General features: G+C 48.9%; 1 protein-coding gene across 3 annotated transcripts; it reads right to left on the bottom strand.

The window, feature by feature from the left end:
* On the bottom strand, positions 1–26,928 carry LOC118833727 (Snf2 related CREBBP activator protein). 3 transcript variants are annotated; one of them, XM_036741112.1, is made up of 34 exons: positions 26,864–26,928; positions 25,097–25,170; positions 24,522–24,784; positions 23,907–24,158; positions 23,321–23,506; positions 22,910–23,050; positions 20,389–20,629; positions 20,009–20,286; positions 18,949–19,039; positions 18,775–18,864; positions 18,348–18,527; positions 17,893–18,227; positions 17,566–17,743; positions 17,056–17,192; positions 16,621–16,790; positions 16,280–16,472; positions 15,427–15,563; positions 15,118–15,304; positions 14,725–14,894; positions 14,117–14,379; positions 13,671–13,907; positions 13,207–13,371; positions 12,494–12,679; positions 12,008–12,268; positions 9,264–10,891; positions 7,450–7,715; positions 7,075–7,277; positions 5,279–5,448; positions 4,836–5,032; positions 4,609–4,723; positions 4,261–4,386; positions 3,365–3,559; positions 2,953–3,036; positions 1–2,825 (listed from the first exon to the last, which is right to left on the bottom strand). In XM_036741112.1, the coding sequence occupies exons 3-34, from the start codon at positions 24,573–24,575 to the stop codon at positions 477–479; spliced, it is 9,465 nt and encodes a 3,154-aa protein (XP_036597007.1). In that variant the 5' UTR covers positions 24,576–24,784; positions 25,097–25,170; positions 26,864–26,928; the 3' UTR covers positions 1–476. The 3 variants fall into 3 exon arrangements, with proteins under 3 accessions (XP_036597007.1, XP_036597006.1, XP_036597005.1); XM_036741111.1 differs by lacking the exon at positions 12,494–12,679 and having other exon boundaries at positions 2–2,825; XM_036741110.1 differs by lacking the exon at positions 12,494–12,679 and having other exon boundaries at positions 2–2,825; positions 23,907–24,161.
* Between the last annotated feature and the right edge of the window lie 730 nt (positions 26,929–27,658).

Here is a 27,658-nt window from a genome sequence, read left to right on the forward strand (position 1 = left end):
AGACTGGAGAAATGGATGAAGCCCAAGCCCCATCCCACCCTCCAGCATCCCAGGAAATCAGAAGCCTCCTTACGCTGATGCTCATACGGAAACTAAGTTTATTATTTTTCTTTTTTTCTTCTTTAAAAAAAAAAAAAAAACTCATCGCAGAGAGAAAGGAGTCCCTCCCCCTCCCCCTGGGGGTAGGGACCTGTGAAAGACAGCCAGGATGAGGAATCAAGTATAGGAGAATGGGGACAGTGGCCATCTTGCCACCCTTAACACTGCCCAGCCAAGGGATGGGGGTGGGGAGGGTAGAGAGCCCTGTTTCCACAACAACCAGTTCCCCCACACACACTTTGGTAGGGGGAGGGGGGAAGGCCCCCTGTATTCCCCTGAAGGCCTCCCCCCAGACTTCAAGTAGTGGTTTAACAGTCAGGACTGGCTGTGGGGATGGAGGGGCAGAGCTGGCCAGCCAGAGTGGAGGGATGGCCTGGTCACGTCTTAGCCTTTCGACCTCTGTGGCTGAGGGAAGGGCCAACTGTATTCATAGGGGCACTGCTTCGCAGGACACGCTGGTCCCCAGGGGTGGCCACAACTGGGCGACGGGGCAGAGGCCGACGGCGTGGAATACCATCACCCTCAGCTTCCTCCTCGCCTGAGGCCTCAGCCTCCGATTCCTCTGTTGACACCTCAGCCCCCAGAGGGCTTCGAGGTCGTGGGTACCTCCTCTTGGCTGGGACAGGGCCACCAATGGCTGGTGTCACTGCCCGTTTTCGGGGTACTTTCTCACTCTCCAGTGGGGGGACTAGGGAGCCCGGACGCAGCCGGGTTGAGCGGGGAACCGGGAGCAGTGGTACAGGGGGTGTTGTTGAATCAGTGCCACCAGTGCCACTTTCTGCTGACTCTGCGTCATCCCTATTAGGGATGGCTGCCACAGATCCTTCTGCCTTCCGAACCCGCGGACCCTCTGCTTCTAAGCGGAGGCGGGCTAGGCGAGTAAGAGGGCGACCCCCATCCTCATCAGAGGAGCTACCCTCACTCTCAACAGAAGGCTTCTGCTGTTGTTTCCCCCCTCCACCAGCTTCAAGACCCAAAGAACTGTCATGCTCGAAAGCTGGTGGCTGACTAGGCCGGGGTGATGGTGGATTTTTGGGGGGTCGGCCCCGTTTCCGTTTTGGTGGAGAAGGCGAGACAGCTGTTGGGCAGGCAGGGACAGGAGAAGGGACAAGAGGAATGGGAGGGGGAGATGGCAAAGGGGGTGGCGGTGTCCGGCTCTCAGTGCCACCACCTCCCTGAATGGGCAGGGTTCCTGGGGTAGGTGGTTCTCGTGCCTTAGGGGGCCGTCCCCGCTTTCGTTTTTCCACAGGTGATGCCACTAACTCAGCCCCATTGGTCTTGTCCTTAGGTACAGGTTGGAGCAACTCATGTAGTTCACGCCCTGCATCCCCAGGGGACCTGTTCTTGGGTGGTCGGCCACGTTTGCGCTTCATAACAGGTAGACCTAACTGTCCCTGTTCTCCATTCTCTGGGCTGTCCCCACTAGAACTGCCCAGGTCAATGCGGCGGCGAGCAGGCAAGGGCCGCCGGGCTTGGGGAGGCAGAGCGGTAAGGGGCACAGAATCACAGGAACCTCCCAGAGGAGGGGAGGATTCAGGCTCAGAGTTGCTCCTGGTTGAAGAGCTTCCAGGGCTGACCCCAATCTCCGAGGACCCTGTTGCTGGCGGTGTGGACGCTGGACGCTGCTGTCGTCGCCTTCGCACAAGCTCCTTCTCTTCTACCACAGTGACCAGCCTGCCTGGCAGCTTTCTCAGTACCTTGGGACCTGGGGGCTGCCCAGTCCGTCCTGTCCCTTGTCCCCGGATTTCCACATCAGCACTGGTGCGACGTCTGGGAGGACGAGCTGGTGAAGGACTCTCGGGTGAAGAGGCAGCCGAAGAAGAAGCTGATGGACCTGTAACCTCTGATGAAACAGGGACTTCAAACTTTTCAGGGCTGGGTAGTGGGACTCGAACCTCCACTGGCTGTTGAATGTCTGGCGGCTCCTGAGAAAGCTCTGCAGGAGCTCCAGAGAATGGGGACCCAAGGTCATTGTCCTCACTTAGGGCTAGAGTTAACTCTTCATCACTAGGTGGTATTGGTGTGGTCTCCTCAACATGCTCTGGAGGATCCAGCTCATGGCCATTAGAAACAGCCTCTGTCTTAGGGGTTGGGCTTGGGGCAAGTATACTAGGGAAGAAACTCTCCTCTGGTATAGAGAGCTCAGTGGTACTTGATGGCAGGTCTTTTGTGGAGGGAGGGGTTAGTGGAGGGGTCTTGGGGCCAGCCACTAGTGCCTCCTCATACTTAGGCTCTGATGACTGAGGGAGTGGCTCCAACTGAGTTGATGGTTCTACCTCAGGTCTCAAGGTTGGTGGTAGGCTGAGGACTGGTGGAGAGGTGGAAACTGGTAGGGTACTAAGTACTGGTGGGGTGGCAGGAGCTAGTGTGGACACAGGAGTTGGAACTGAAACAAGCCGGGGCCGTGAGCTGGCCCGTGGGGTTCTCTCATTGGCAGGGCTTCGGCTGTGACGAGGGGCAGTGGAGTTACTACGCGTATGATGAGCAGGTGGGGTAGCAGTAGTATTTGCCACTGGTGTCTCAGGCCGGGCTCCACGAAGCCTTTCACTGACTCGGGTTCCTGGACGCTCAGGGGCCTTGGCTTTCTTATTACGGCGATGGCTGCCTCCACTTGTCCCACAGACTGTTTCATCCCCTGCTCCGGCCCCCAGCTCCTCCTCATGGGGAAGACGAAATACTTCTTCCTTAGCCTGGTCTAGGTCTTTTCGTGCAGCCTCTACTTGCTCCTGCCAGAAACAAAGACCAAGTGGGGCAAGAGTTGAGAAATGGGGTTCAGTGGTATGGGAAAGGCCAAGGAAGTAACAACTCCAAGATCTATCTATCTATCCCAGGACCAGGTAGACAGATACTCACTTCTGCTTGCTTCAACTCCTCACGGCTCACATCCTCCAGCGATGCCTCCAGAAAGTTCATGGCATAGCGCTCAATAGGGGTCAGCTTGAAGGGAGAGATAGACATGAACACGGGGAACGTGGTACCCTGCCATTAGCCTTAATGTAAAGGAAGGCAGAAGGAGCAGAAAGAAGGGAAGAAAAAACGAGGAATAAAAGGAAATAAGATGGACTGAGATGCAGTAGACTCGAATAACTGAGACTAGCAAGTCTGGATGGGGAGAAACCAAGGAAAGAAAGAGATTAGAAAGGAAATTAAAGGGTGGTTGGGGAGGGCAGGGTAGAGATATGGAAAAAGAAGAGGCTAGGGGAGGGTTGTAAGGACTAGGAATATGAAGCAAGGAGAGAAAAAAAGATGAGACACAGAGACTGACCTGCTCCACAAGGGCAGCGATCTCTTGCTCAGCTCGGGATACCTCTTCATCTTCAGCCCCTGGCCGCCCACTCTCCTCTCCCTCCCCAGTGGGGAAACCTTCATTCTCATTGAACTCTGCAAGCTCTGCCACCTGCTCTGCCTTGGCTTGAGTGGCTGCACGGATATCCTCTTCATCCTCTGCCCGACACAGTGCCTAGGAAGTGGAAAGGGGGAGAGGTGTAGTTGTTAGAACTGTCCTTAAAGAACCCTGTGGTTTTGTTTTTTTTTAAAGCTCTCACCAACCACCACTATCCCACCCTTCAAATCCATATTCAAAAACAATTGTTAAGGTTGGTGTACATCCATAGTCCATAACTTGCTGAAACAAAACTAATTCTAAGCCAAATCAATACTAAAGCTCCCAAGTACCTTCTGGGTTCCCAAAATTACCAATACACTATTATTCCTTACAAAGGAGTCAGAAGTTTGGCCCACAAAAACCTACCAAACTAAAACAAGCTAATTCAGATGGTTTTGTAGGACTCTTAACTCATTTCTTTCTGGGCCAGGCAGAAAGCCCCCTACAACACACTTACAGAGAAGAAGTAGCACAAACAATCCAAAATACTACCTAACCAATTTTTCATTGGATTTGGAAGGCATTATGAATCTAAAATGTTTCCCTTAAGTTCCTTAATCGCACAATGACAAAATGACAGGGCATGGTGGCTTAAAGAAAGTAATTCACAAAATGAATGATGGATAATGTATATAAATGTATATAAAAACATATATATAAAAGCAAGAGCTGACTAGCACCTGGGAAGCATGGAGAATATAAATCACTCTTATTTCAACACGTCCAAAAGTTTGATGGGGACACAGCCCCAGCTTTACGTGCTATCTCTCTTTCACCTGTTCCAAAATGTGGGTCTGCTTATTGGCTACAGCTTCTTCCTCTTCCTCAGGGGCAGAAGGCACAGGTGGGATAGGGACAGCTGGCTCTTCCAAGGGCATGTCAAACAGCTCACGAATTGTCTGCTGTTGATGGGAAAGGAGAGGGGCCACGATCAATGAATAAGTCTATGAAAGTGAAAGACCTCTAAGAGTAAGGAACGTGTTAGGGTTCCATCAGCAGGAGCATTCTAGTCAGAAAAAAGAGTTTGGAGGCTTAAAAGATTAATCTCTGATGCCTCAAAAGTACAAAGAGGCTGTTAAGGTATTTAAGAGGCTTATTACAGCAGGGTTGATCTAGGTAGATACCTGTTTAAAATAGGCTGTGGTGAAGTTGCCGCCCTCTATGGCCATATCCCCCAGCATTCGCTTCTGATTGGCCTTCTTCAGGATATTCTCCTCCACGGTCCGTTCACTGATAAGCCTGAGGATTGGGGGAGAACTGTTTCCATAACAGAGCCAAGGAGGGTGAGAAGCCTGTTCAGCCAGGAGTGGACAGCTCACAAAGTGGACTGTGGGTGTGCAGGAGACCGTACCTGTAGATGTGCACATCTCGAGTCTGGCCAATGCGGTGGCAGCGGTCCTGGGCTTGGGCATCCATGGTGGGGTTCCAATCGCTGTCATAGAAGATGACCGTGTCTGCTCCAGTTAGGTTCACACCCACACCTCCACTTCGTGTAGACAGTATGAAGCAGAAGATTCGTTTGTCTGCATTGAACCGCTCCATCAAAGCCTGGGGTAAAGAGTATAAATCAGAGTCAAGAGGAAGAGCCAGTGCCCATAAGATGAGCAGTGGGGAGGTAGGATCCTGCCTTTTCTGGGAGTCAAAGGGTCTAGGAAGGGAGGAGATGGGAGGCAGGGAAGAAGGCCACAAAGACCTAAGAAACACAAGGGGCTTTAGGATCACAAGGAATGGAGAGGAGACTTTGAAGATGCAAGGCACTTCAGGGCTGAAGGATGACAGGGACCCCTGGGTCACCTGTCTTTGCTCAACACGGGTAGAACCATCCAGCCGTAGGTAGAGGTGGCCGTGGTAGGTAAGGAACTGCTCCAATACGTCCAACATTCGAGTCATCTGGGTGAAGATGAGCACCCGGTGTGCCCCAGCTTTGAGTCGCCTTAGCAATACTGCAAGTGTCTGCAGCTTTCCTGAGGAAACATGAGGGCAGGAGCACAGTGAGCAGAAGTTGGGGCTGGGCATGGGAAAGACCTATCTTCTAGGAGAGCAATAAGACTGTGAGTTAGAAGTACAGCAGACTTAGGTCATAAATCAGAATCTGGAGGTAAAGTCTCCCCCCTCTCTGCCACTGTTTCTCCAAAGGGATATCAAGAATTTCCAGGAGTGGAAGACAGATTATCACAGCCTCCTTTCTTCAAGAACTTCACTAATCTGCTCCCTCCCTGAGCAATACGCTACTACCACTCTGGTTTTAATTTTACTCAAAGGCCCATCAGTCAACAGGGGATAGAGGATGTCACAAGAATTGTCGGGGGTGTGGGGTGTTACAGACCAAAAATCTTTCACCATGTGTTGATTTGCTGACTATACTTATTGGTTACAAAGAAGGCTTTTTACATGTGTCTGAGGTGGGAGGGAGAGTGAAAGGAAGAAGTTGGAGGGTAACGAGAATGATATGGAAAAGAAAACAGCACTAAAAATACACACAGAACAGAAGGAAGCTCAGAAGGGACACATACAAGCAGGGCAGCTTTGTTACTATCATGTAAAATCTAATGTACGCTTTAAAAATTAACTGCATGTAACAAAAGTTTGTAGTTTCACAGTTTGCTGTGTTTACTGGTAGTTAAGTTAATCACTTCTAATTAAAAATATTTCACAAATATGGCTCTCAGAATATATTCCATTTTTAAGATAAATTCTATTAGAAAAGTTATTGCTATTCTAATTGGCCTGAAATTTGTCTCCTAACTTCCATCAATTGATCCTTGTCCCTAAAAGTGCTCTTAAAATATGTGACAATAACATCCATGTACCCAATTTTTTCTTTTGCAGGCTAAATGTTCCCAGTTCAAAGATTTTTGCATATTGTTCGGTTGACCTTATCTGCATGTGTTTCGGTTTTTACTAAGTTCTTCTTAAAACATAGGAAAATACTTCTGGTGTGGTCTGATATAGGATATAGTTGGACTACTGCTTCACTTAGTTTGGGCACTATGCCTTTAATAATTGCATTAATTATACTGAAATCCACAATACAGTACTGAATGACACTGAGTTTCTGGGTGACTTAAAATCCTCAGATCTTCTTCATATTAACTGACATTAAGCCTGTCATCCCCTCAGCCTGTACTTGTGTGTCTGATTTGTTTAAAAGCAAAAACAGGGGGTTTTATACTGTTCATTATTAAATATCATCTTTTTTTTTTCCCCTCAACTTTCAGAAACCTAGCATGGTTATTCAATCTATCGGCTATCCCTCCCAGTTCTGTGCCATTTAAAAATATGATAAGCATACCTTCTATTCATATTTTCATTCATTTCAATATGGCCTCAAGGCATACAACTAAAGACTGTCTTCTACGTTGACATCAATCATTTATTCAAACATTTTAAGGGTTCTTTGATCACTTATGAATCAATCCAGCTATCATCCAGCTGGCTCACATTTCTTTATCCTGTCCACAATACAAGTGAAACACCTAATGGGAAATTCAGATACACCATGTCACACACAGTGCCCTACATTGCCCAGGAGGCTTTAGTAATTCATCATGACTTGTTTTTAGTACACGCATCCTAGTTCACGAACTTACCACAGTCATACTGGATAAGCCGCAGGTCAGGGAACTGGGTTCTCATGTTGCAGACTATGCGGTGCAGGGGCCGAGCCCGGGGCCAAAGTTCACAAGCCAGATGCTCCTTGAAGGATGCCTGGCGTGGAGCCAGCCAAGGAGGCGGGTGGCAGGCATGAAGGGATGGGGCAGGAGCCTCCACAGGAGGCATGACAAAGATGAACCTGTGGCGGAGAGACATTGTGAAGAGACCAGAAACTGGAACTCCCAGAGGTCTTTTTCTTTACCTTGCCATCCCCCAATCCACACAATCATAAGACTATGTCATAGAACTAGGCTTTTCAATTTCATACCACTGACTTTTTCCTCCAAACACCAGTATCAAATCTTGCTAACCTCTCAATGATTTCTGCCAGTTGGTCAAGACGCTGCTGGGGAAACAACACAGCCTGGTGGGCAGCCTCAGTATAAGTCCAAAAGGCAGGATGGCTGGGCCCAGGGACAGGGGGTCCAACTGGACTGGCAACAGGTTGGTGCAAGGAACAGAATTCTAACACTTCAGTCCCATACACAGGTGCCAGTGCTCCATGGGCCTCACTCAGCTGAAAGAGGCGTTCTAGGCGTTCTGCCCGTTGTCGCTTCCGTTTTTCCTCCAGAGAATCCTGGGGATAGGATAAGCAGAGAGAAGCCAATGAGTACCTTGAGATCTTAAGACTCTTCTGATCCTTTGTGGCAAACCTTCTTATTTTAAACAAGCACACATTGCTAATATGCTAAATAAATGTAGCTCTTACCGGAATACCAATTTCACTAGAATACAGAGGAAATACACATGGAAGTCAAAACAGAGAATAAAGATTAAAAAGACACCAAATAACAACCTGTTCCCTCAAAGCACATCCTAGAAAGGGACACTTTTAAAAGGATTCCCTGCTAAAACTCCAATATATCTCTGGATGGGACCGGTTATCTTCTCAAAAGATGCAATACTTCTTGAAGCAACTCAATTCTGTACAAAGACAGCTAATTAAATCTGAAGCTGGGTTTTTGCTGAGGGGAAGGATGGGATAAAGTAATTAGACACAAATCCAGGTTATAAAATCTACGGAAAGAATTTAGCCCTTTTGAAATCTTTACCCTTATTTCAGGATCGATGAAGTTCTTAAGGTCATATCATTCCCAATTCCCTGCCCTCAGGCAAAACGGGTTTGTTTGGTGGGGAGGAAAGAAGGAAAGGAGGCGTCCAGTCTCTCTCCCCTATTATCTTACCACTTTCAACCTAATTTTCTAATTGCTATCCCTTTCGACTCTTCCAGTGTTTAACTCAGAACAAGTGGCTTCCGGAGGCCACAGGATTAAGAAAGGAATGGACAATGAAGGGATGGGATGAGGGAAGAAGAAAGCAGCAGTCAGAAACCTTGTCAAAGTGACACTCCAAGGTTCTGACCTGTTTCTCCTGCTTTCTAGTCCAGGAGTTTGAGGGAAACAGGAAGGGAAAGGATGGGATTATATGGCAAGTGGCAGGAAGGTGACATAATGGCAGAAGGCTAGCAGTCTACATGTCAATGAGATTCAGGTTTCATGCTAACTTTAATGTGCCAGTTGCCAAACCCAAACATCCATTTATTTTCCTTTCAAAATTCTTTAGTGGTGGGAGAGCAAGGGGTGGTCCAGGGTGTCCTGGGTCAGTAAGGACAATGTCAACTTGGCAGCACTTGAAGATGTGGCAACTCCAGCCAGCAAGGGACATGAAAGGTACAGAGTGAAGAGCTGGGGGAGGAGGGGGGAAGGAGGAGAGTCTCACTGAGAGGTCTGGGTCTATTAGGGACTTTTCCATCCCAGGCTATGGATTCCATTCAACTGGATCTATGTGGGACATGTCAATTCTACAGAATTCCAGTACACTCGTACAGTATCACAAACCCTGTGAGTGATATATTAAGAGCTGGTCAGGCTCTAGACCATGCTGCCCCAGTTTCACGATAGGGAATAATAAAAGACGGTAGTCCATTCTTTCCTTAAAGAACTGAGACACCAAAAACTCCCTAAAACCATTCAAATGTCTCATCACTTTGTTAAAAGGCTGAATACTTGATGTTTATGTGTTCAGCAAAAGAGGCAACTCTCTCTGCATTTTCCTCAAGGGCCTTGCTCAATGAGCCACTATCCTGCTTCAAACTAGTCCTCCTTCTGTGGAATTAAAGACTTACCAGATAGAAGGGAGAGCGGGGTGGTGGAGGTGGCTGGCGTCGGGGCCGGGCTCCACAGAACGAGGTAGCCGGAAGGGGAGGGCTAGGGGGGCCCGAGCGCAGCGTCAGAGTTTCAGGCTCATCCTTGGCGACAGGCAGCCGAGAAACCATGGCGACCTGTGAGGGAGCTGGGCCTGAAGTTGGAGCCAGGAGGGAAGATGGTAGAGGGGCTGAAGATATTGTCTGTGCTGGAGCCAGCGTCAGTGTCTGTGCTGGAGTTGGGCCCAGAGGGGGCACTGGAACTTGGGCTGGGGTCAGGTTCAGTGTCTGAGCTGGAGCCAAAGTCAGTGCATGAGCTGGAGGTGATCCCAGTGGGGAAGCTGGAGCCAGAGATAGAGTCTGAGCTGGAGATGGACCCAAAGGTGGAGTGGGAGCCAGAGAGAGTGCCTGAGCTGGACCCAAAGAAGGTACTGGGGCCAGAGAAAGTGTCTGAGTCGGACCCAAGGGGGAAGTTGGAGCCAAAGCAAGTGTCTGAGCTGGAGATGGACCCATAGGAGCTGCAGGAGCCAATGAAAGTGTCTGAGCTGGAGATGGACCCAGAGGAGTTGCAGGAGCCAACGAGAGGGTCTGAACTGGAGTTGGACCCAGGGGAGACACTGGAGCCAATGAGAGAGTCTGAGCTGGAGAAGGACCCAGAGGGGGCACTGGAGCCAGAGAGAGTGTCTGAGTAGAAGAGCTAAGAGGTGGTGCTAAAGCTGGGGCTAGGGTCAGAGTCTGGGTAGAAGGTGGGCCTACTGAAGCTGTTGGGACTATAGCTGGTACCAGAGTCTGAGTTGATGATGGAGCCAGGACTGGAGTTGGGGCTGGCACCAATGACGGAGTTGAAGTCAAGGTAGATACTGGAACCGATGATGGACTCAAAATTGGAACTGGAGTTGGTGACGGAACCAGGACAGGAGTAGGACTTGGTGATGGAGCCAGGACTGGAATGGGAACTGGAGATGAAGCCAGGATTGCTGTTGGTGGAACTGGCCCTGGAGCCAGTGAAGAAGTCAGGGCCTGAGGTGCTGTAGATGATGGAGTCAGGATGGGAGCCTGAGTTGAAGCTGGGGATGATATTGTTGGAACAGGGGAGGCCAAAGCTGAAGCAGAAACCAGGACTGGTGTAGGTGTTGGAGCTCCAGTCTGGTTAGGGCTTTGAACATTTGTAGAAGTTGATGCTAGAGTTGGAAGGTGGACTGGAGCCTGGACTGGTACAGGTGAAGAAGTTGTACTCAGGCCCAGTGTCGAGGCCGGAGCAGATGAAACAACCCCTAATGGTGACTGGGCTGAAGAAGCAGGTGTTGAGACAGCAGAAGCCACGGTAGGCAAGAGAGCTGTGGTTGAGACTGAAACAGGAAGTGGAGCTAAGACAGGGAGCGGAGATGAGTTAGGGTTGGAGAGTGGAGCTGAGATTGGAATAGGGAGTGAAGTGGAACATGAACTGGGAAGGGGAGATGAGACAGGGCCAGCAAGTGGAGACGAGACCGAGATGGGAAGTGGAGACAAGATAGGACTAGAGAGAGGAGATGAGCTTGAGCCAGGAAGTGAGGTTGAGACTGGAAGGGAAGATGATGAAATGGGGACAGGAGCAGAGCCAGGAACTGAGGCTGTGGAGAAAAAGTGAGAGTTAGTCCAGAAGTCTACTCTCACTCTACCCCCAGTCCCCTGCTATTGCCAAATAACATTCTAACTACTTGTTTTCCAGGAAGAATTCATGCCCCTGTCTCATCGATATCAGTAACCCATTATAGTTAAAAATCACAGAATGTTAGAACTGCAAGTGATTTTATGATCACCTAGTTCAGGGCTGTCCAAAACGCAGGTAGCCTACAGTGTGATTTATGCGGCCCACCTACAAGCATAGAAATTTACATAAATGCTTTAGTAAGCAAAGCCAAGCTACCGCAGAGCTCTCACTAAAATGGCAAATCAAAACATACTGCCTATTGTTTTAATAAAAACCTAAGGTTGGACGGCCCTGACCTAGTTCAATCTATTTATTATATTGAAAACAAAACTGAAGCCTGGAGAGGGCTGATGACTTGCCCAAGGTTATACGGTGAGCTAATGAAAGAACAAAAAAGTACAACACTCAGGATTCCAGACACCTAGTCCAGTGTTCTTCCAACTAACTTCACAGATTGCTCTTCTTAAAGGCTATTCAATGTTCTTAAGTCCCAAAGTTCTAACCAAATATCTCAGGATCATAACAGATATAAAAATCAAGAACCCCTTGGTCCCAGGGAGATTCAGTTTAAGGGCTCCAGTATGAGTTTGATCACTACTTGTAGGGCAGAAGAGGGGCTTGGATCATTAAGGATTTCCAGGGCAACCCAAAATCTGACCAACTGATAGAACGGCTTGGTGTAATGGTAAGACCACAGGAATAAAAAATGATCTGGGTTCAATATTAGACCTTAACACTTAGTTGTGTGTGACCCTGAGCAAGTCCTTTAACAAACTTTCTAGGCCTTAGTCTCCTCACCTATAAAACTGACACTTGCAGTACTTCTCTCACAGGACTGATGTAAGGAAAAGCATACTGTAAACCCTAAAGTGCTGCATAAATATGAATTGTTTTAAGACTAATCAGATTCAATGAATTCACTTATTGTGGTACTTTTTAACACAGTACACTCTGTATGTCCTGCTACCCCTGTACTATTTCTGGACTCAGTTGTATCTCAACAAAGGTCCCAGATATTCTGGCTTTTGAAACTTACCAGTTGTCTCTGGTGGGGGACTATGCAGTAGCCTGAGCAGGGGCCTGACCAGTGTGGGCAGGGGGCTACGGGTAGGGCCCAGTGGAGGGGTAGGTAGCCGGCCAGAGGGTAGTGCAGGTCGTGGGGTTAGCAGCGCTGGAAGTCCAGAGCTGGAAGGACGGGGTGGAGGGGCCAGCTGCGGTGAAGGACCCAATCCGTCCCTTGGGGCCTGGCGCACTACAATCTTCACCACTCCTGAGCTGTTCACCATGGCTGGGGGCACTGCAAGAGGAAGACAGATTGAGAAGAAACCACAAAGTGAACAGAGTACTGAGTGAACACAAGGACTGATAAGACATCTGAGCTACTGCAAAGGGAAGCAGCATTATGGGAAGGCTGTATGAGACGGACAAACTCAGGATTTGGGAATTGGACAGACAAAAGCCTAGGGGATGCCTGGAGGGACCAAGGCTGGCATGGGGATGAAGATGAAGCTAAGAGCCTCACCCTGGTTGGCAGCAAGCGGGAGGCTGAGACCAGTAGGGGCAGGGGTGGTGCTGGGGGTCGAAGAAGGCAGCACAGAGACAGGGGTGGGGCCAGGGGTCGGGGCCACTGCCTGGATGAGAGCCACATGGGCGGGCTGGTTGATGATTTGGTGCTGCCCCCCTGCTGACACCAGGTGCACCACGTTCCCTGGGTTAGGTAAAGAGAGAAAGAAAGAGAAAAGAGAAAAATAGGGAGAAGGAGAAAAGGAAAGAGAGAGAGAGAGGAGATGGGGAGAATGGAGAAAGTAAGGGGGGTAGAGGGAGAGGAAGAGGGAGAGGGAGAGAAAGAGGGAGAGAGAGAAAGAGGGAGAGAAGGAGGGGGGAGAGAGAGAGAGAAGGAGGGGGAGAGAGAAAGAGAGAAAGAGCGGGGGGGAGACAAGAGAGCGAAAAGCAGGATGGGGGCAGCTGTCAACTGGGGAAGGTGGGGGTGATGGTGAGAATAAGAGGAAAAAAAAGAGAAAAAGGGCATACCTCCCCATATCGAGAGCCTCTTTCTTCCTTCTTTCATTAAGACCTAATAAAAATCTATTCCCCTCAGTGCCACCCACCCTAGGTTGCCTACTATATGTGGAAGGAGACACAATGAGGTTGAAACTCAAAAAGGAAGAAAAGCAGAGACGAGGTAAGGAAAATGAGGCAGAGGGCAGGGCAGGACAGGGGGTGGGTTTTACCTACTTTGCAGCGGGCGGGGCTGCCCCACAGCAAGTTGGCGCACCTGGGCACCAGTCAAAGTCAATTTGTTGCCCTGGATCTGGAAGGTGAGAGGTTTACTGCCCCCTGTACTGGGCACCGGCCGCTGTGCTAAGGAGGCCAATTGCCCAATGCTCACCACTTCACCGGCTGTGAGACAGAGACAAAAAGAGATGCTTGTTGCTCCTTGGCCCTCACTCCACTAGTCATGTCCCCTTGCCCAGGAGACACATTCTGTGTGCTTCAGGTTCTCTCCAAGATTCTTACGAGCCCGCTGAAAACTCACCCTCTCCTAACAAATTCCATTCTCCCTCCCTGCCTCCCATTTTCCCTTTTCCATCATTCTTGAACTGCTCTTCCTCTGTCTCTCTGGGATAGAACAAGGTATTCCCTCTGCAGTCCTTTCCTCCTCCCCATCCCTGAGTTACTCTAAACTATTTAAGACTCACAGGGCAGGCGTGCCTGCATGTCAGGGGAGAGGATGAGGCGCTGAGGCCCTGGGGTTGGAGGAGCTGCAGCTGGGAAGGCATAGCCAGGTGGCACCGTCAGGGGCTTTAACAGGCTGGATGAGCCAGGTGGAGCAGAGGGGCTCAGGCGCACTGGGGCAGGTGGAGATGGCTTCAAGGGCAAGGCTGGGGTGGGGGGCCGTGGGGTTCCGCCCAGCACCCCCAGAGGGGGTGACAGCACTGTGGACACAAAGTAGAAGACTATTAACACCTTGTGCAGTCTATAGGCTCATGCTGGTCCTAGGAACCTCCATGGTCTCTTCCACTCCAACCAAACCACTCCTTATTGCCTTTCCCTAACCATTTATTTCCTCAAGCCCCTTTCACTCCCCATTTCTTCTCAGACCCAAGCAGAACTTCTGAACTATCCCAGCACCTTAGCAACTCACCTTGGGGGAGGGAGCCACTGTTTGGCTGCAGAGGGGGTAGCAGGACTGGACCAGGGGGCCGGGATGCTGGGCTAAGCGGAGCCCCAGGGGATGAGGATGACACCAGTAGTGGGGCTGGCAGCACTGGAGCGGTTGGGCCAGAGGTGAGCTGGGCCGAGTGCTCAGGGCCTGGAGGTCGGGCTGGGGCAGGGCTCAAGGGTGTCCGTGGGCTGTTCACCACAACCACTGTCCGGCCTTCTGGCTTTGGCACTGGCTGAAGCATCCTATCATTGAGAAAAATCAGAGAGAACACAAAAAAAAAAGAGAGAAATTATACAAAAGGGAGAAAAAAAGAGACAAAAATTCAAAACAGATATGAGGAAATCCAGATGACTCAAAAAAGCAGATAAAGTGAGGAAAGAAAAAAAAAATCTTAGACAAAAATCAACCTATAATTACTTCCCAGGTCCCTCTTTTAGAATTCTCTACACCCAATTCCTTACCAGCGTTCAGAATGATACTTTGAACATCCACTGTTTATTCTTTCTCCCATTATCATTCCATCCACTGTTGATACCAACTCTATTTCCCTTCTAATTTCCCATCCATTTATTCATCAGCCCTAGTACCTGTTAACCTTCATCTTGACAGGCTTGGGACGAGGAGGGGGGTCCGGAGCAGTGGCCACTTCTAGAAGTACCCGGCGAGAGAGGCGATGCCGGGGCAGAAATGTGTCAGCCTCATAACGAGATACTCGGCCCTCCAGCCCAATCAGGTCAAACCGGCCCATGTCCACCCGCTGTCATCAGAGGAGCCAGAGAAAGACAGGTCAAGTCAAAAGCCAATCAAGGTGACTAGAAGTTGACAGGCAGAGATGAGATAGGGCAGTCAGCACAGGAAGGGAGGAAAGAGGTTTAAGGGTCAGAAGTCAGTCACTAACTCAAAAAAGTGAGAATTGGGCTGGGGGGGTATGGTGAGGTGACTACTAAGAGATAAATACAAAATCGGGGGAGGTCACTTACCTGCAGGGGATGGGTATCTGTGGCCTGAAGCACCAGTGAAGCAGTGCTAAAGCAGATGCCGGGAGTTATGAAAGGAGAAGTCACGGGCCGTGGATCAAACAAGTTAGGGTGGTTGCAGACCTTACGCAGCTGCATCAGAATGTTGATGACACTCATGAAGTGACCAGTAGCAAGTGTCTCCTTGGTACTGTCAGGAAAAAGAGAAAAACATGGGTAAGGTTCCAGAAATTTCCTCCTACCACCACTTAGACAAAAACTTATTACTTGGAAGTCTAGCACCTATGCTTATGACCTTGGAGAGAGACTCACGTAGCCTGTGCCATGAAGTCATCATAAAGACAGCGCTGACGCTTTGACAGACGGCAACGGATTACATGTTCATACTTCTTGGGCATCTGCTTTTCAACGTCCACTTTAACCCGGCGCAGTAAGAAGGGCCGAAGGACCTAGGGCCAAACAAGCAGGGGTTAAGGGAGTGAAAACTACCACGCGCAAAACCTGGAAAACACTGCTACACCAACAGGCTCATTTTGGCCAGGTTCCACCTAAGATCATCATGCCTTCTCCATGTTACAACCCACATTCTCCTGCCAATTCATGGGGGGAAAATGCTTCTACTTAGTAGCTGTCTTCCTTTACTTAGAGGCCTTTTGGGTGTGTTCCCAACTCTTGGGAATCCTTGGGGTCCTAACCTTTCCAGCATCCTAAAATATTTCTTAACACAAATGTTAAAAATATAAAGAATATTAGCTATCATCTAATTCAACTTCATTTTGTGAAAGAAGTTAAGGCCCAGGAAGTTCCAATGACTGTCTGAAGTTATCAAGTGGCCGACGGGAACTTGCCCTCAAGTCTTCTATCAAGTTCAGCGCTCTTTTACTACACTTTATTCTACCTCTAGTTGTGACTTTTATATGAATCTAAATCTATTCTGTTTTTCTTTTAAAAATTTGCTGTTTTGTTTGGACACATCAGAAACTCCCCAAACAATCCTCCTTACCAAGTACCTTCTGTGAAAAAGTTGGCCCATTGATAACAAAAAAGAGAGATGTACCTTTTAACCTTTGTGAGCATACTATCAACACCAACTGTTCTACTTGAGCAAAGCACAGTGGCCTTTTCACAATGATTTACATTCTGATTTACTCTTCCTTCCTCTTACCTTGTGTAGCCGTTTGACTAGCCCCTCATTGTACTCCTGACTGCCTTCAATCATGCCAGTCAAGGGATTAGAAAACCATTCCTTGAACTCTCGGTGAGACTGGAAGACATGGGGCATCAGGAAGTGCATCAGGGACCACAATTCCATTAGGCTATTCTGCAAAGGCGTCCCTGTCAAGAGCAGACGGCGCTGGCTACAGGAAAGCACAGAACACAGAGCAAGAGGGTCATGGCAAGGCCTTGGAGGCTCAACCTAGTTTCTTGGGACTTTCCCCAGAATTCAGGTAGATGGTTAGGCTGTTTTTGCCTCATGAGACTTTCCCCAAATTTTCCCATCTTCACCTGTTGAAGTTAAGTAAAGACTGCCATCGCTGAGACTTGAAGTTTTTGATATTCTGTGCCTCATCTAAGATGAGGTATCGCCAGTTCTTTCGGCGGAAGGCCTGGTGGTCCTGCAGCACTAGCTTATAAGATGTGATACAAACATGGAAGGCATTGGGCTTAGTCCAGCCCTATGAGACCAGAAAAAAAGAGGAAAAATTAAAAAGATGACAAACGAATAAGGAGTAAGAGGGTGAGGTAAGTAATAGGAGGGGAGGAACAAAGGGAAAGCCTTCTAGGGATTCAAAGGTAGGTTGGAAGAAAAAAAATTTTTGACATGTGAAAAGAGAAAAAAGAAAAGAGACCCACAGAAGAAAGATGCAAGAAGAAGCCATCAAAGACGACAATCAATACAAAGATCAGAAGTAATCAAATAAGAATAGCAAAAGTCTTAACCTGCCGCTTGAGCTTCCTTTCTTTTTGAGCTCCATAGTAAGTGAGGATTTTAAAGCTGGGGCACCAACGCTTTAGTTCCATCTCCCAGTTCAACATCACACTGGTGGGGACAATGATCAAGTGAGGCCCCCAGTTACCTATAAGGGGAGAGGATTAGAGAATATTCCAGTCTTCCTCAGTCAACCCTGCTATCTTTCTGTCCAAAGCCCTGATAGGTACACAATTTCCCAGTTCCCGTGCTCCTTTCCAGATATCAGTCTCATGGCAATTGGTGTTGGCTTCCAAGCATCAATCCCCAGTACTCATGTGGTTTCTACTCCTTAGTCAGATGGGTAACCAGGTTACGGGTTAAATAGTTTGAATAATCATCACGTTCAAACCTTTTTCATTTCCCAACACCCAATGACACAAGGACTGTTCCCAAGAAAGCTATGTGGAGCCTGAAGGGAAACAGCCTCCTCCTATGGTATCAAGGCAAAGTCCCCAGATCTAGATTCTTTCTAGGGTTACCCTTTTCGCAGGCCAGGTGGGCCAGCAGGGAGATGGTCTGGATAGTCTTTCCCAGTCCCATCTCATCAGCAAGGATGCCGTTGAGCTTCTTCTCATACATAGTGACCAGCCAGTCCAGCCCGATATGCTGGTATTCGCGTAGCTGGCCCCGAAGCAGAAGAGGGATTGGAGTCTTCACCTGGAAGGGAAGGAAAAGAGAGAAGGGTTAATTTTGAAGAATGGCTAGAACAAGTGTTTGAGTAAGAAAAAAAAGCAAGTATGACTGGGAGACAGAGAAGACAGAGACAGGCATGGATAAATGAGGACAAAGATGGGATTAGCTGGTACCTGGGTGGTAGCCAGGGTGTAGCCCTTGGGTTGGAGGCTCTCAGCAGCAGCAGCAATGTCAGTTATCTCCTTCTTAGGTCCTAGTGATGGAGGGGGCCCCGGGGCAGCAGGGCCACTGTCTTCCTTGACTTCACTCCGTTCTTCATCCTGGGCCAGAAGATACTCTACTCCAAAGTCATCATCTTCCTCTTCTTCTTCTTCATCTGCTTGGTTCCTAGGCTGGGCCTCCTCAGACTGCTCAGACACTTCTGATTCCTCTGAGTCTGAATTCTCACTTGCCTCTTCCTCCTCAGAAACATTCTCCTCTTCCTCCTCAATTGCTTCCTCAGCCGATTCTGTGTAGATACGGACAGGGATCAGAGCGACCCATTCCTAATCCTCAACTACTACTTCTACTTCTGTCCTTTAAGGTCCTCTCCCTTCTCTAAGTCCATGATTCCTCAATTCTCACATACCAGATTGACTGCTACTATCCTCCTCAGGATGCTCTTCCTCTTCCTGATCTTGTTCGGATTCAGAGCTGGTAGCATCATCTTCATCTTCCTCATCTTCACTACTCCCTGAGCCTGGGACTGAAGCATCTGAAGCATAGGCCCCTGCATACTGCTGGAGCAACTCCTCTACGGAAAGCTCTCCTAGAGGACATACTGGGATCAGCCTTCTATCTCCTCTCCATTGTTCCTGTTGTCTCAGCCGATTTTGCCCCACAAATGCCACAGCCACTGATTTAGACTGGGCAGGGGTGAAGGGCTGAAGGGTTTATTTTCAGCACCAGCTACCAAATCCTAGCCCCACAGCTGGGGTGGACCTGTGAAAAGTGCTATATTCCCAGAAGAAGTAAGCTTGTCAACTTCCACCACATCTCGTCCCCAGATCCCTTACCTTCTCGGGCCAATTCACTGAGTTCCGTGGCATGGTCTACCTCCCCTGCCAGTTGTTCCTCAGCTGCTATTGTATCTTCTTCATCCTCCGCTAGGGAAGAGAGCAAAGTCAGTGATGGGAAGAAGCTATATACCCTCCCCAAGGAGGAGAAAAAGAGTAGTTTGAAGGACTAACCTTCATCCTCATCAGCTCTGAACTCCTCATCCTCCTCATCTGGGTGCCACAACTGTTTGTTTCGGTGGGTGACAGGTGCTGGGTGCTTTCTCTAAGTGGAGAATGAAGAGAGTGACATGTCAGTTTAGGAGCATAAGAAATAGGTATTAGCTCAGAAACCACAAAATAGCCCCGAATCCTACTGTCCCCTAAGTCACTGTTGCCACAGGCACGGCCAGGGCAAGAGAGTAACCAAGGGATTTTACTCTTAGCACCAGCTACCAAGTCTTAGCCCCATTGCCTGGGGGTAGACCTGTGGAAGTGCTGAACCTCAGAAGACCACCCCATCCTTACACCAAAACACCTTCAATGCAGACCCTAACCTTCTCCAAATTCAGATACCAGAATCGGAATCACAGATTTCCAGTTGGAAGAAATTCCAGTGGGCATCTACTCCAACTCATATCAGAAAATGAATTCTGAAACATACACGACAAATAGTCATCCAGCCTCTGAATAACTCCAGTGAGAACCTCCACTATTTCCTGAGGCTAACTACTGGGAAGCTGCTTCTTATAAGAAACCTAAAATTGCCTTTGCAGCTTCTACCAAGTGGCCTAAGGGCTACAAAGAACAACTATTTCTTTCTCCAATCAAGAGCTCTTCAAATACATTAAGACAGCTATCAAATCCCTTTTAAAGTTTTCTATTCTCCAGGATAAACATCTCAGTTTTCTTCAATCTTACAGGAATCAATCCTTTATGAATCTGAGGCCCTTCTCCATCCTGGCTACTCTCCTCTGGGTACTTTATATTTTGTCAACAGCACTCCTAAAATGTGGGACCCAGGACTGAACTAAATGTGGTCTAATTAACCAAGACAGAGTATTGCAGGAAGCTCCAGTTACTCCAGTTATTACAAAGTAGGGTCTAGAGCTGGACCCAGACTCCATCAGTAAAATAAAAATATCCACTGACTAAGCTCATTTTTAGGCTCTGATATGGAGCCTCTAATTCTTTCCAAAACCCACAGCAGACCTAAAATTCATCCCTCTTCTCTACTCTGCCCTTTCTCTTGCACCTTTGAGCCCTGGTGAGGTTCTTCTTCTTCACCATCCTCCTCCAGGACCTCTTGGGAGTCAGCATCACTTGACGAAGGGACCTGGGTGGGACTGGAGGATGCAACCAGCAGCTGGGGGGGCAAAGAACGTAGTAGCTCTTCCAAGGGCAGCTCTCCCTCACGACGAAGCAGTTCAATCTCACGTCTCTGGGTCTCTGCATCATTGCCCTCTTGCTGCTCCTCTACCTCAATCGTCTCTTCATCATCTTCTTCTTCTTCTTGTGGCTGAAAGTCTCCATCTAGAACATGAAAAACACGCTCAGAACTATGAAGCTAATTAAGTCATAGGTTTGGGCTGTTCTGAGGAGAGAAGGAAGATAAACTGATCCAAGAGCACCTACCTTCATCATCAAGCTGGGGGAGGACAGGAGGTGGGGGACTAGAAGCAGCTGAACCAGTGTGAGAAGAACCAAGGGCAGGAGAAGAGCCAGCTTTGCTTGGGGTTGGGGCGAGGGGCTGATTGAGGCTCTGGCTCAGCAAATCGGAATACTTCTCTGTTTGGCCCACAATGAAGTCAAGCTGAAGGTCTAGGGCTTTTTTTCGCTTTTCCTCTAGTCGAGACTGCTGTTTGAACTGTACCACCTATGAAAAACAGGAAAGAAGAAATCTAGGTCAGATACCCTGAAGATAGGGCCTGTGTTTTCTCCACAAGCTATCTACTTTTTGCCTATGCCACTCAGTACCAGCTAAGACCTACATGCATCACAAAAATGAAACTGAGGTACTCTGATGCTAAGGTGATTTTCTTGCCAAGGCCAACCTCTTTATATGTGGCCTTGATCTGACAATCCTGACTCCAGCCTGGCCTTCACGGCCATCATCCAAGGAAGCAATTCCTATGAAGAAGGGTCCAGTTATCCCCACCAATTGAAATCCAACTGCCACACACAGGGCAGGCAAGCCACCCTGTTTGAAGCATTGGGACCTCTGGGGAAGAGGCAGGAGGCAAGTCACTACCTCCCCTCAGATCCTGATGGAAACAGTTGAGGGCCCTGAGCCCCAAGAACTTTGGAATGGCACCTCCTCCAGCTTAGGAACCTCAGTCATCATCCCTATGGAGGTGCAGTCTGCCAACTGCTCTTGCAGGTGCTATAGCCACAGCCCGCCAAAGACCTATAAATGAAAGTTCTTGGCACTATCAAATAGTTTAATACCAGAAACTGACATGATTTTATTAGTGGAAATGACAGCAAAGGAAGAGCATTAACATTTGCTCTGGTACTGCACTCTAAGGACCATGGGATTTTTCTCCATCTGACCTACAGCTGAAACCTTCCATATGTGTACTCTCCCCAATTAAAATGTGAGCTCCTTGAGAGCAGGGACTGTTTTGCTTTTCTATTTGTAATGCTTAGCACAATGCTTTGTACACAGTAAATGCTTAATAAATACTTTATTCATTCATTCACACTGAAATTCCCTCCTGCCTACTTTGGTAGATTACTCTCCACTCCCCACTTCCTGGCAACCTTTAATCCCTCCCTTTTCATGTAAATACCTTACACGTGGCATATAAACATACCCAAGTCTCCTCATCTTTTAAAATCCTCTCTGGACTGCAACCATCCCTTAATGTATCACCCTTTATTTCTCAAGTCAAACTCTTAGAAAAAGCTGCTTCTACTTCCTCTTCTCTCACTCCCTTCTCAATTTCTGTCTGCACATTTAATTGAAATTCTTTCCCCAAAGTTACCAATTGTTTCTCAAATGCCAAATATGATGGCACTTTTTTTCAGTTTACATTCTTCATGACTTCTGGTACCGACCCTATAGATCACCCTCTCTCCTAGTATATACTTTCTCATCTCCAGGTTTTTGTGACAGTGCTCTCTCTTGGTTCTCTTTATACATCTCTGATGACCATTCCTTAGTCTCCTTTAATCATCTACATCAGGTCTTCTAACGGTGAGTGTATCCAAGGACTCTGTCTTGAGCACCCTTTCTACTTACTGGAATCTCTAAATTGGATGTCCTGTAGGCACCTCAAAAGCAACAGGTCCAAAAAGAACTCATGATCATCTTTCCCATCAAATCCATCCTTCTTCACAACTTCCCTAATATTATCTGAGGGTACCACCATCCTAGTTATTCAGGCTCTCATTGTTGGTGGTCATCTTCAATTCCTTACTTTCACCACACAATCTTTTAGTGTCTACCCTCTCGCTGTCCCTTTCGCTACATTCGCAGTCATCACCCTAGTGAGGTCTTTGTGACCTCTTGCTCTGAATTACTGCACTAGTGTTCTAGTCTCCCTGCCTCCTATTTCTCCTCATCCCAATCCAACCCCCACACTGTTGACAGAGTCCTACTACTCAGTGAACTCCAATACCTTCATGTTAACTCAAGGATCAAGTATAAAGTCTCCTATTAGGTAAAGTCTTTCACAGATTTGCTCAACATACCTTTCCAGACTTTACAAATAATTCTTTTTACACACTCCATTGTATAATCCTCATATACTAAAATCTATTTTCCCATCTCTCTGCCTTTGCTCTAGTTGTCCCCCATGGCTGATATGCATTAACCGCTTACTGCTACCTCTTAGAATACCTGGTTTCCTTCAAGAACCATCTTCTAAATAAAACCTTTTTGGATCCCCACAGCTGCAAGCACCTATTTCCAGTCCCGACTGCCAAATACCCTGTATTTATTTGGCATATACCTATATACGCTCGTCTCCCCCAAAAAATATAAGCTTCCTGAAAGGAGGAATGGTTTCACTTTTGTCTAGTACGTACCTAAATATCTGTTGACTGATAGGAGTCTTAGAATGGACTGGGGTAAGCTGACAAATCCCTCCCATATACAGGTAGAAATTTTCTGACCAAGTCCCAACACATTCCCAATTCCCCAAATTCTTACCTTCTCCACATTGCTCCAGAACTGCTTGACTTCCTTGGCAATGGATGAAGCAATTCGTCGTAATTTGGCCTGCTCTTCCCGCTTGGCCCGTTCTTCCTTTTGCCGCTGTTCCTCATGATGACGAATTACCATCCGTACTACCTAGTGGAAGAAGTATATAAAATTGAGTGACAGTAGAAACTTGTCCCCCATGTTTCCTCATCCTCCTCCCCACAGGAGAAACTGGGAAAAGTATATGTCTGAATATCTATAGGCATCGGAGTTTAATTCCCTGACATTCCCTTCCATCCCCAGGAGCTCTAGGATCCCAGTATGTTTCTTTCAACTGCCCTAAGTGGCCTTCTTCTATTTAAATAAAACATTTTCAGAGTATGGGATTCAGTCTGAGGAATGGGGGGAAAGAGTGCCTACCTTACGAGCTACACCCCGTTTCCATCTTCGTTCCTGAGCAAAGTCAGCAGAGAGCCACTGCATTTCCTCACACAGGTAGTCCCAGTGACCCTTTGGTCGGGCTGGCTCAGGAACCTTGGGCAGTCGCCTTAGTGACCAGAAGCCCTCTTTTCGAAGCTCTGCGATTCGTGTTTCTATTTCTGCTTCCTGGTGGGATAAAGAAGCCAGAGGCCAATAGCTCCCAACAATAATCATTCCACAGAAATACACGAGATGAGTAAATATATCAAAAGGATGCGTTCCTAGAGACACATGGACAGGGACTTATTCTTACTCTGTCCTTGCTCTAAAGAACTTGAAATTACTGCCCTGGGTTTCCCTCCTTGCTGCCTACTCCTTTCCTGAGAAAAATTACCTCAGGAAGTCTTAACTCAGAGGCTGACAGTGAAGATGAGAAAAGACAAGTAGGTCCTAAAAGTATCGGAGAAAGGAAATGGGTAAATAGGACAGATGTGGTTATGTCTAGGGTAAGAAGGGTCCCAAAGGAGGTCTGCTGACCCTTAAGAACTGGCGGGGGTAGGGAAAGGGTGGGCCTGAAAATACATACATGCTTGGCCTGCTCAGCAATCTCAGCGTGGCTTTTCTCCCACTTAGGACCCTTACTGGCTGGGTCAGCAGGCTGGGGTAAGCCAAGTCCAACCAGTGGCACAGAGGAGACATCAGGGGGGCCAGGAGGCCCATCCAAGGAAGAGTCCTGGGCTAGGTGTTGGGGAGAGATGCCACCTGCCCCACTGGAGGCTGGAGAGTCAGTTGAGGCTGGGGATACAGGGTTGCTTCCTGTCATGCTGTCTGATACCATCTGCTAGGGAAGAGGAAGACAATTGAGTAGTAGATTCTTATATGTGCCATGAACTTATCAGATTTCTTGCTTTTCACCCCAGGAAGTACTATATAACCTACCACTTCAACAAACTTGTATCATGCTCATACTATATGCAAGGGACTGTGTCAGGCAACAGAGACAGGCCTAAAACAAAACCATTTCTAATTCTCAAGGAGCTTAAATTCTGTTGGGGGATAGGACATACAGAGAAGTATTCCAAAGGCAATTTGTAGAGGGAGAATATTCTTAGTGTTCTATTTTCTCCTCAAAGCAAAACCCTTCTATCCTGACTCTCATATCCACATTTCTTAACAGGAGAAAAACCTCTCCTTTTCATACCTCTGTCTGGAGAACTGGAAGTTGAGGGTGGGCAGGAGAGGGGCTACTTTGCATTGTCCCACTCCTGGGCTCCACGTAGGGTGCCTGGAGGATGACGGTATCGTCGTCACCACTGCTGCTAGCCGAGGGGCTGGCGTCCGGCTGCAGGGCATGCTGGGAGCTGGCCTCATTCTGGGCCACCGGCCACCGGGACCCACTGTCCAGGGCCCGGGGCCCCCCAGGGCGTCCCAGCCTCCGTTCGGGTCCGCTGGCCTCTGGAGTACCTGTTTAAAAAGAGTGAGAAAGAAGGTAGGAAGGGATCTCAGTCATCCCCAGGGTGAGAAGCAGTGTAAAGAAACCCCATTATTCCCAATTTCTAAATATCAGAGTGGAAATCTACTTTATTCACTAATGTTTTCATTCAGTGTACTAGAGTTAACATGAAGCCAATCTCTCCTCACAGAAAGCACATTCAAGTATTATGTCAGCATTTAATATAAGAGCCCAGCAATCCTGCCTCCAAACAGTGTTTATTAACTCCTTAGCTCCTCCCCATTAATACTGTATTTTTTAAAAGGACACACACACTCTCTCACCTGTGTGAGCTGAAACCACACCCGCCGTGAAAGTCTGCACTTCCACGGTGCCGCTGTACCAAAAGAGAGCACACCTAAAACAAGGGTGAGGGAAAGGAGTCATCAGTTCTGAGGAACTACTTCCTTATAAATCCATATTTATTCTACTGTACCTGCTACCTGCTTTTGAGTTATTCAACATATCCAAATTTAATAGAAGAGAAAGATTCCAGTAAGAGGTTTGAGGAAGAAAGTTCTCATGTTCCAGAGAAGAGTGAGCAAAAACATGCGCTATAAAAACAGAATGCATTCAGGGAACAGGAACAGGTTTCTGCCACTCGAGAGAGAGGGGAAGAGCAAGGAAAGAAAGACCCTACAGTAAAAGAAAGCTTTAAAAAACCTTTGCTGTCTGTTTAGGGCAAAAAAGATCCTCAGCGGGTCGTTCGAAAGAGTGAAAACGAAGAGGGACAAGGATGACTTTTCTGACTGCTACAGTCAAGGAAGGCTTCTGGGTTTCTCAGGCTTGCCCATAGCACCAACTACCAGTTTTAATGACCGGCTCTCGTGAATCCTTAACCAGCTGGTTTCAGAAATACACTTTCTTTGCAGAAGTAATTCTAGGACCAGGTCAGCAGATGACAGTATGACTCAAATATGGAAAAGGGGTGTAACAGGAGAAACCCTGTACCCCAAGTTGTGGAGGGCTGGCACTCCTGTTTCGATCCACTCCCCCCACTCCCCTCACCCCGAATCCTTGGCCGACCTCTTCACCCTGACATACTGCAGCGCCTAAGCAGAGAGCTGGGTCCCGGCTTCCCACCCCGCATCGCCTCCAACTCTAACCCGCCCTGACCTCTGACTTCTTTAACCCACATTGCCACCCAGCTCCTCCCACTTCTTTGCCCCTCCCCAACTCCGCCTATCCATCCAAGGTGCGCGCACACGGGTCCGCGGAAGAAGAGGAGGGGTTCGGGGAAGGCGCGCACAAACACACACAAACACACTACACACACTGCTCCCCCCCTCCACATACACACCCCAAGTTAGAACGGGCAGCGCGTGCGCGACAGGGGGTGGGGAGACCTGGCAGGGCAGCCCGAGCCCAAGGGCTCCCGCCCAAATCAATCTTCGCACAGAGGGGAAGGGAAGAGGCGGGGGTGGTGGCGGGAGGAGGTAGGAGGAACACAGGGTCGGGGAGAACAGGACTTCGTGCCCGGCCTAGCCCATCACTCTAGTACACCGTGAGGAAATGAGAGGGGAGGGGGGAAAGACAGGTGAGCTTTAGTAAGCCCCCCCCATCCACCCACCCGCCCGAGTGAAGAAACGGAGATGGGCACGCACAAACATTGCCCGACCCACGCTACCCTACCCACTCCCTTCCTGCGCGCTCTTAAGGGAAAGAGAACAGGGAGACAGGGCGCGAGGAGGGGTCACGGATACGCGCGGCCAAGAGCGCACCTGGATCTCGCGCTCGCCTCTCAGACTCGCTCACCCGTGCACGCGCGCGGAGGGCGGGAAAGGGGAGAGGAGAAAACGCCGGTGCCCCGTTTGGCCCGTCTGGCCTCTCTGTCCCTCTCTATGGGCGCGCGCCGGCAGTCTCGCGCACTGGCCCCGGGGCCCGGCCGAAGATGCGCGCGCAGCAACCCGGGAAGGGTGGGGGGGAGGGAGGAGAGCGAGGATGCGCGCGCAATCATTCGTCGTCCAGAGGTGGGAGGAGGGGAGAAGGGGAGGAGGGAGAGAGTGAGGGAGGGACGAGGGGAATCAGCCATCTTGTCTCCCTCTTCTTACCTGCGTCCTCGGGGGCGCGCGCGCCACCCCCCCCCCCCGCCGGGAAAGGGGGGAGGGTTTCTCTCTTGTCGCCGCGGCCGCCCGAGGTCTCACAGGGCCTGCCGGTGCTGCCGCTGTCCCGTCTCTACCTCCAACTCTCTAAGCGCACGGATGTACGGGGGCGGTGGGGGGGGAGGGGAGATGCCACTCCCCGCGAACAGCCGCCGCCGCCACCGCCGCTCCAGAGGCCTCACCAAAATGGCCGCCGCCGCCTTCGGCCGCCACCACCACCACCACCACCACAGATCACTGCCGCTACAGCCGCGGCGGCCCGTCCTCTCGCGATAGATAGTGTAGCGGGTGCGAGAGCAAAGGGGGAGGGAAAGGGAGGAGACGCGCGTGCCAGTAGGAGGTGTTGGCCTGTTGGCGCGCTAGGATTCTTGGGAAATGTAGTTTCCCCGCTGCGTGTGTCAAACTCTACCTACTATTTCTTAAGCTTCCTTGCTTGACACAGAAACGAAAAGGTTAACCAAACTTTCCAGGCACTCTTGGATAATACCTTCATCTTTCGAGCCTATTTCTAGTTAACCATACTCGAGGCCCTCAATAGCTTTTCTGAACTGTTGCTCTAGTCTCCCAATAATAACTTACATGTAAAACCCTTTAAACACTTCAGAAAGGACAAAGAATGCAATAAAGACATAATCATAAATGTCATGTGCACTCCCAGATTTGCTCACGATTTCCTTGCATAAATTGCCTTTCGATGTCCCATTTATCTAATCGCACAACATCCTTCAAGTCTAGCTCAACTGA

Source organism: Trichosurus vulpecula, chromosome 1, assembly GCF_011100635.1.
Source record: "Trichosurus vulpecula isolate mTriVul1 chromosome 1, mTriVul1.pri, whole genome shotgun sequence".
In the NCBI taxonomy this organism is placed as follows: Eukaryota; Metazoa; Chordata; class Mammalia; order Diprotodontia; family Phalangeridae; genus Trichosurus; species Trichosurus vulpecula.

Coding starts and splice junctions, on each gene's coding strand:
- LOC118833727 (XM_036741112.1), bottom strand. CDS start 24,575: ATGCAAAGTAGCCCCTCTCCTGCCCACCCTCAACTTCCAGTTCTCCAG. Junction 18,228..18,347: donor GGATAGTAGCAGTCAATCTG/GTATGTGAGAAT, acceptor GTATCTACACAG/AATCGGCTGAGGAAGCAATT. Junction 3,037..3,364: donor TCGCTGCCCTTGTGGAGCAG/GTCAGTCTCTGT, acceptor TCTCCCTTCAAG/CTGACCCCTATTGAGCGCTA.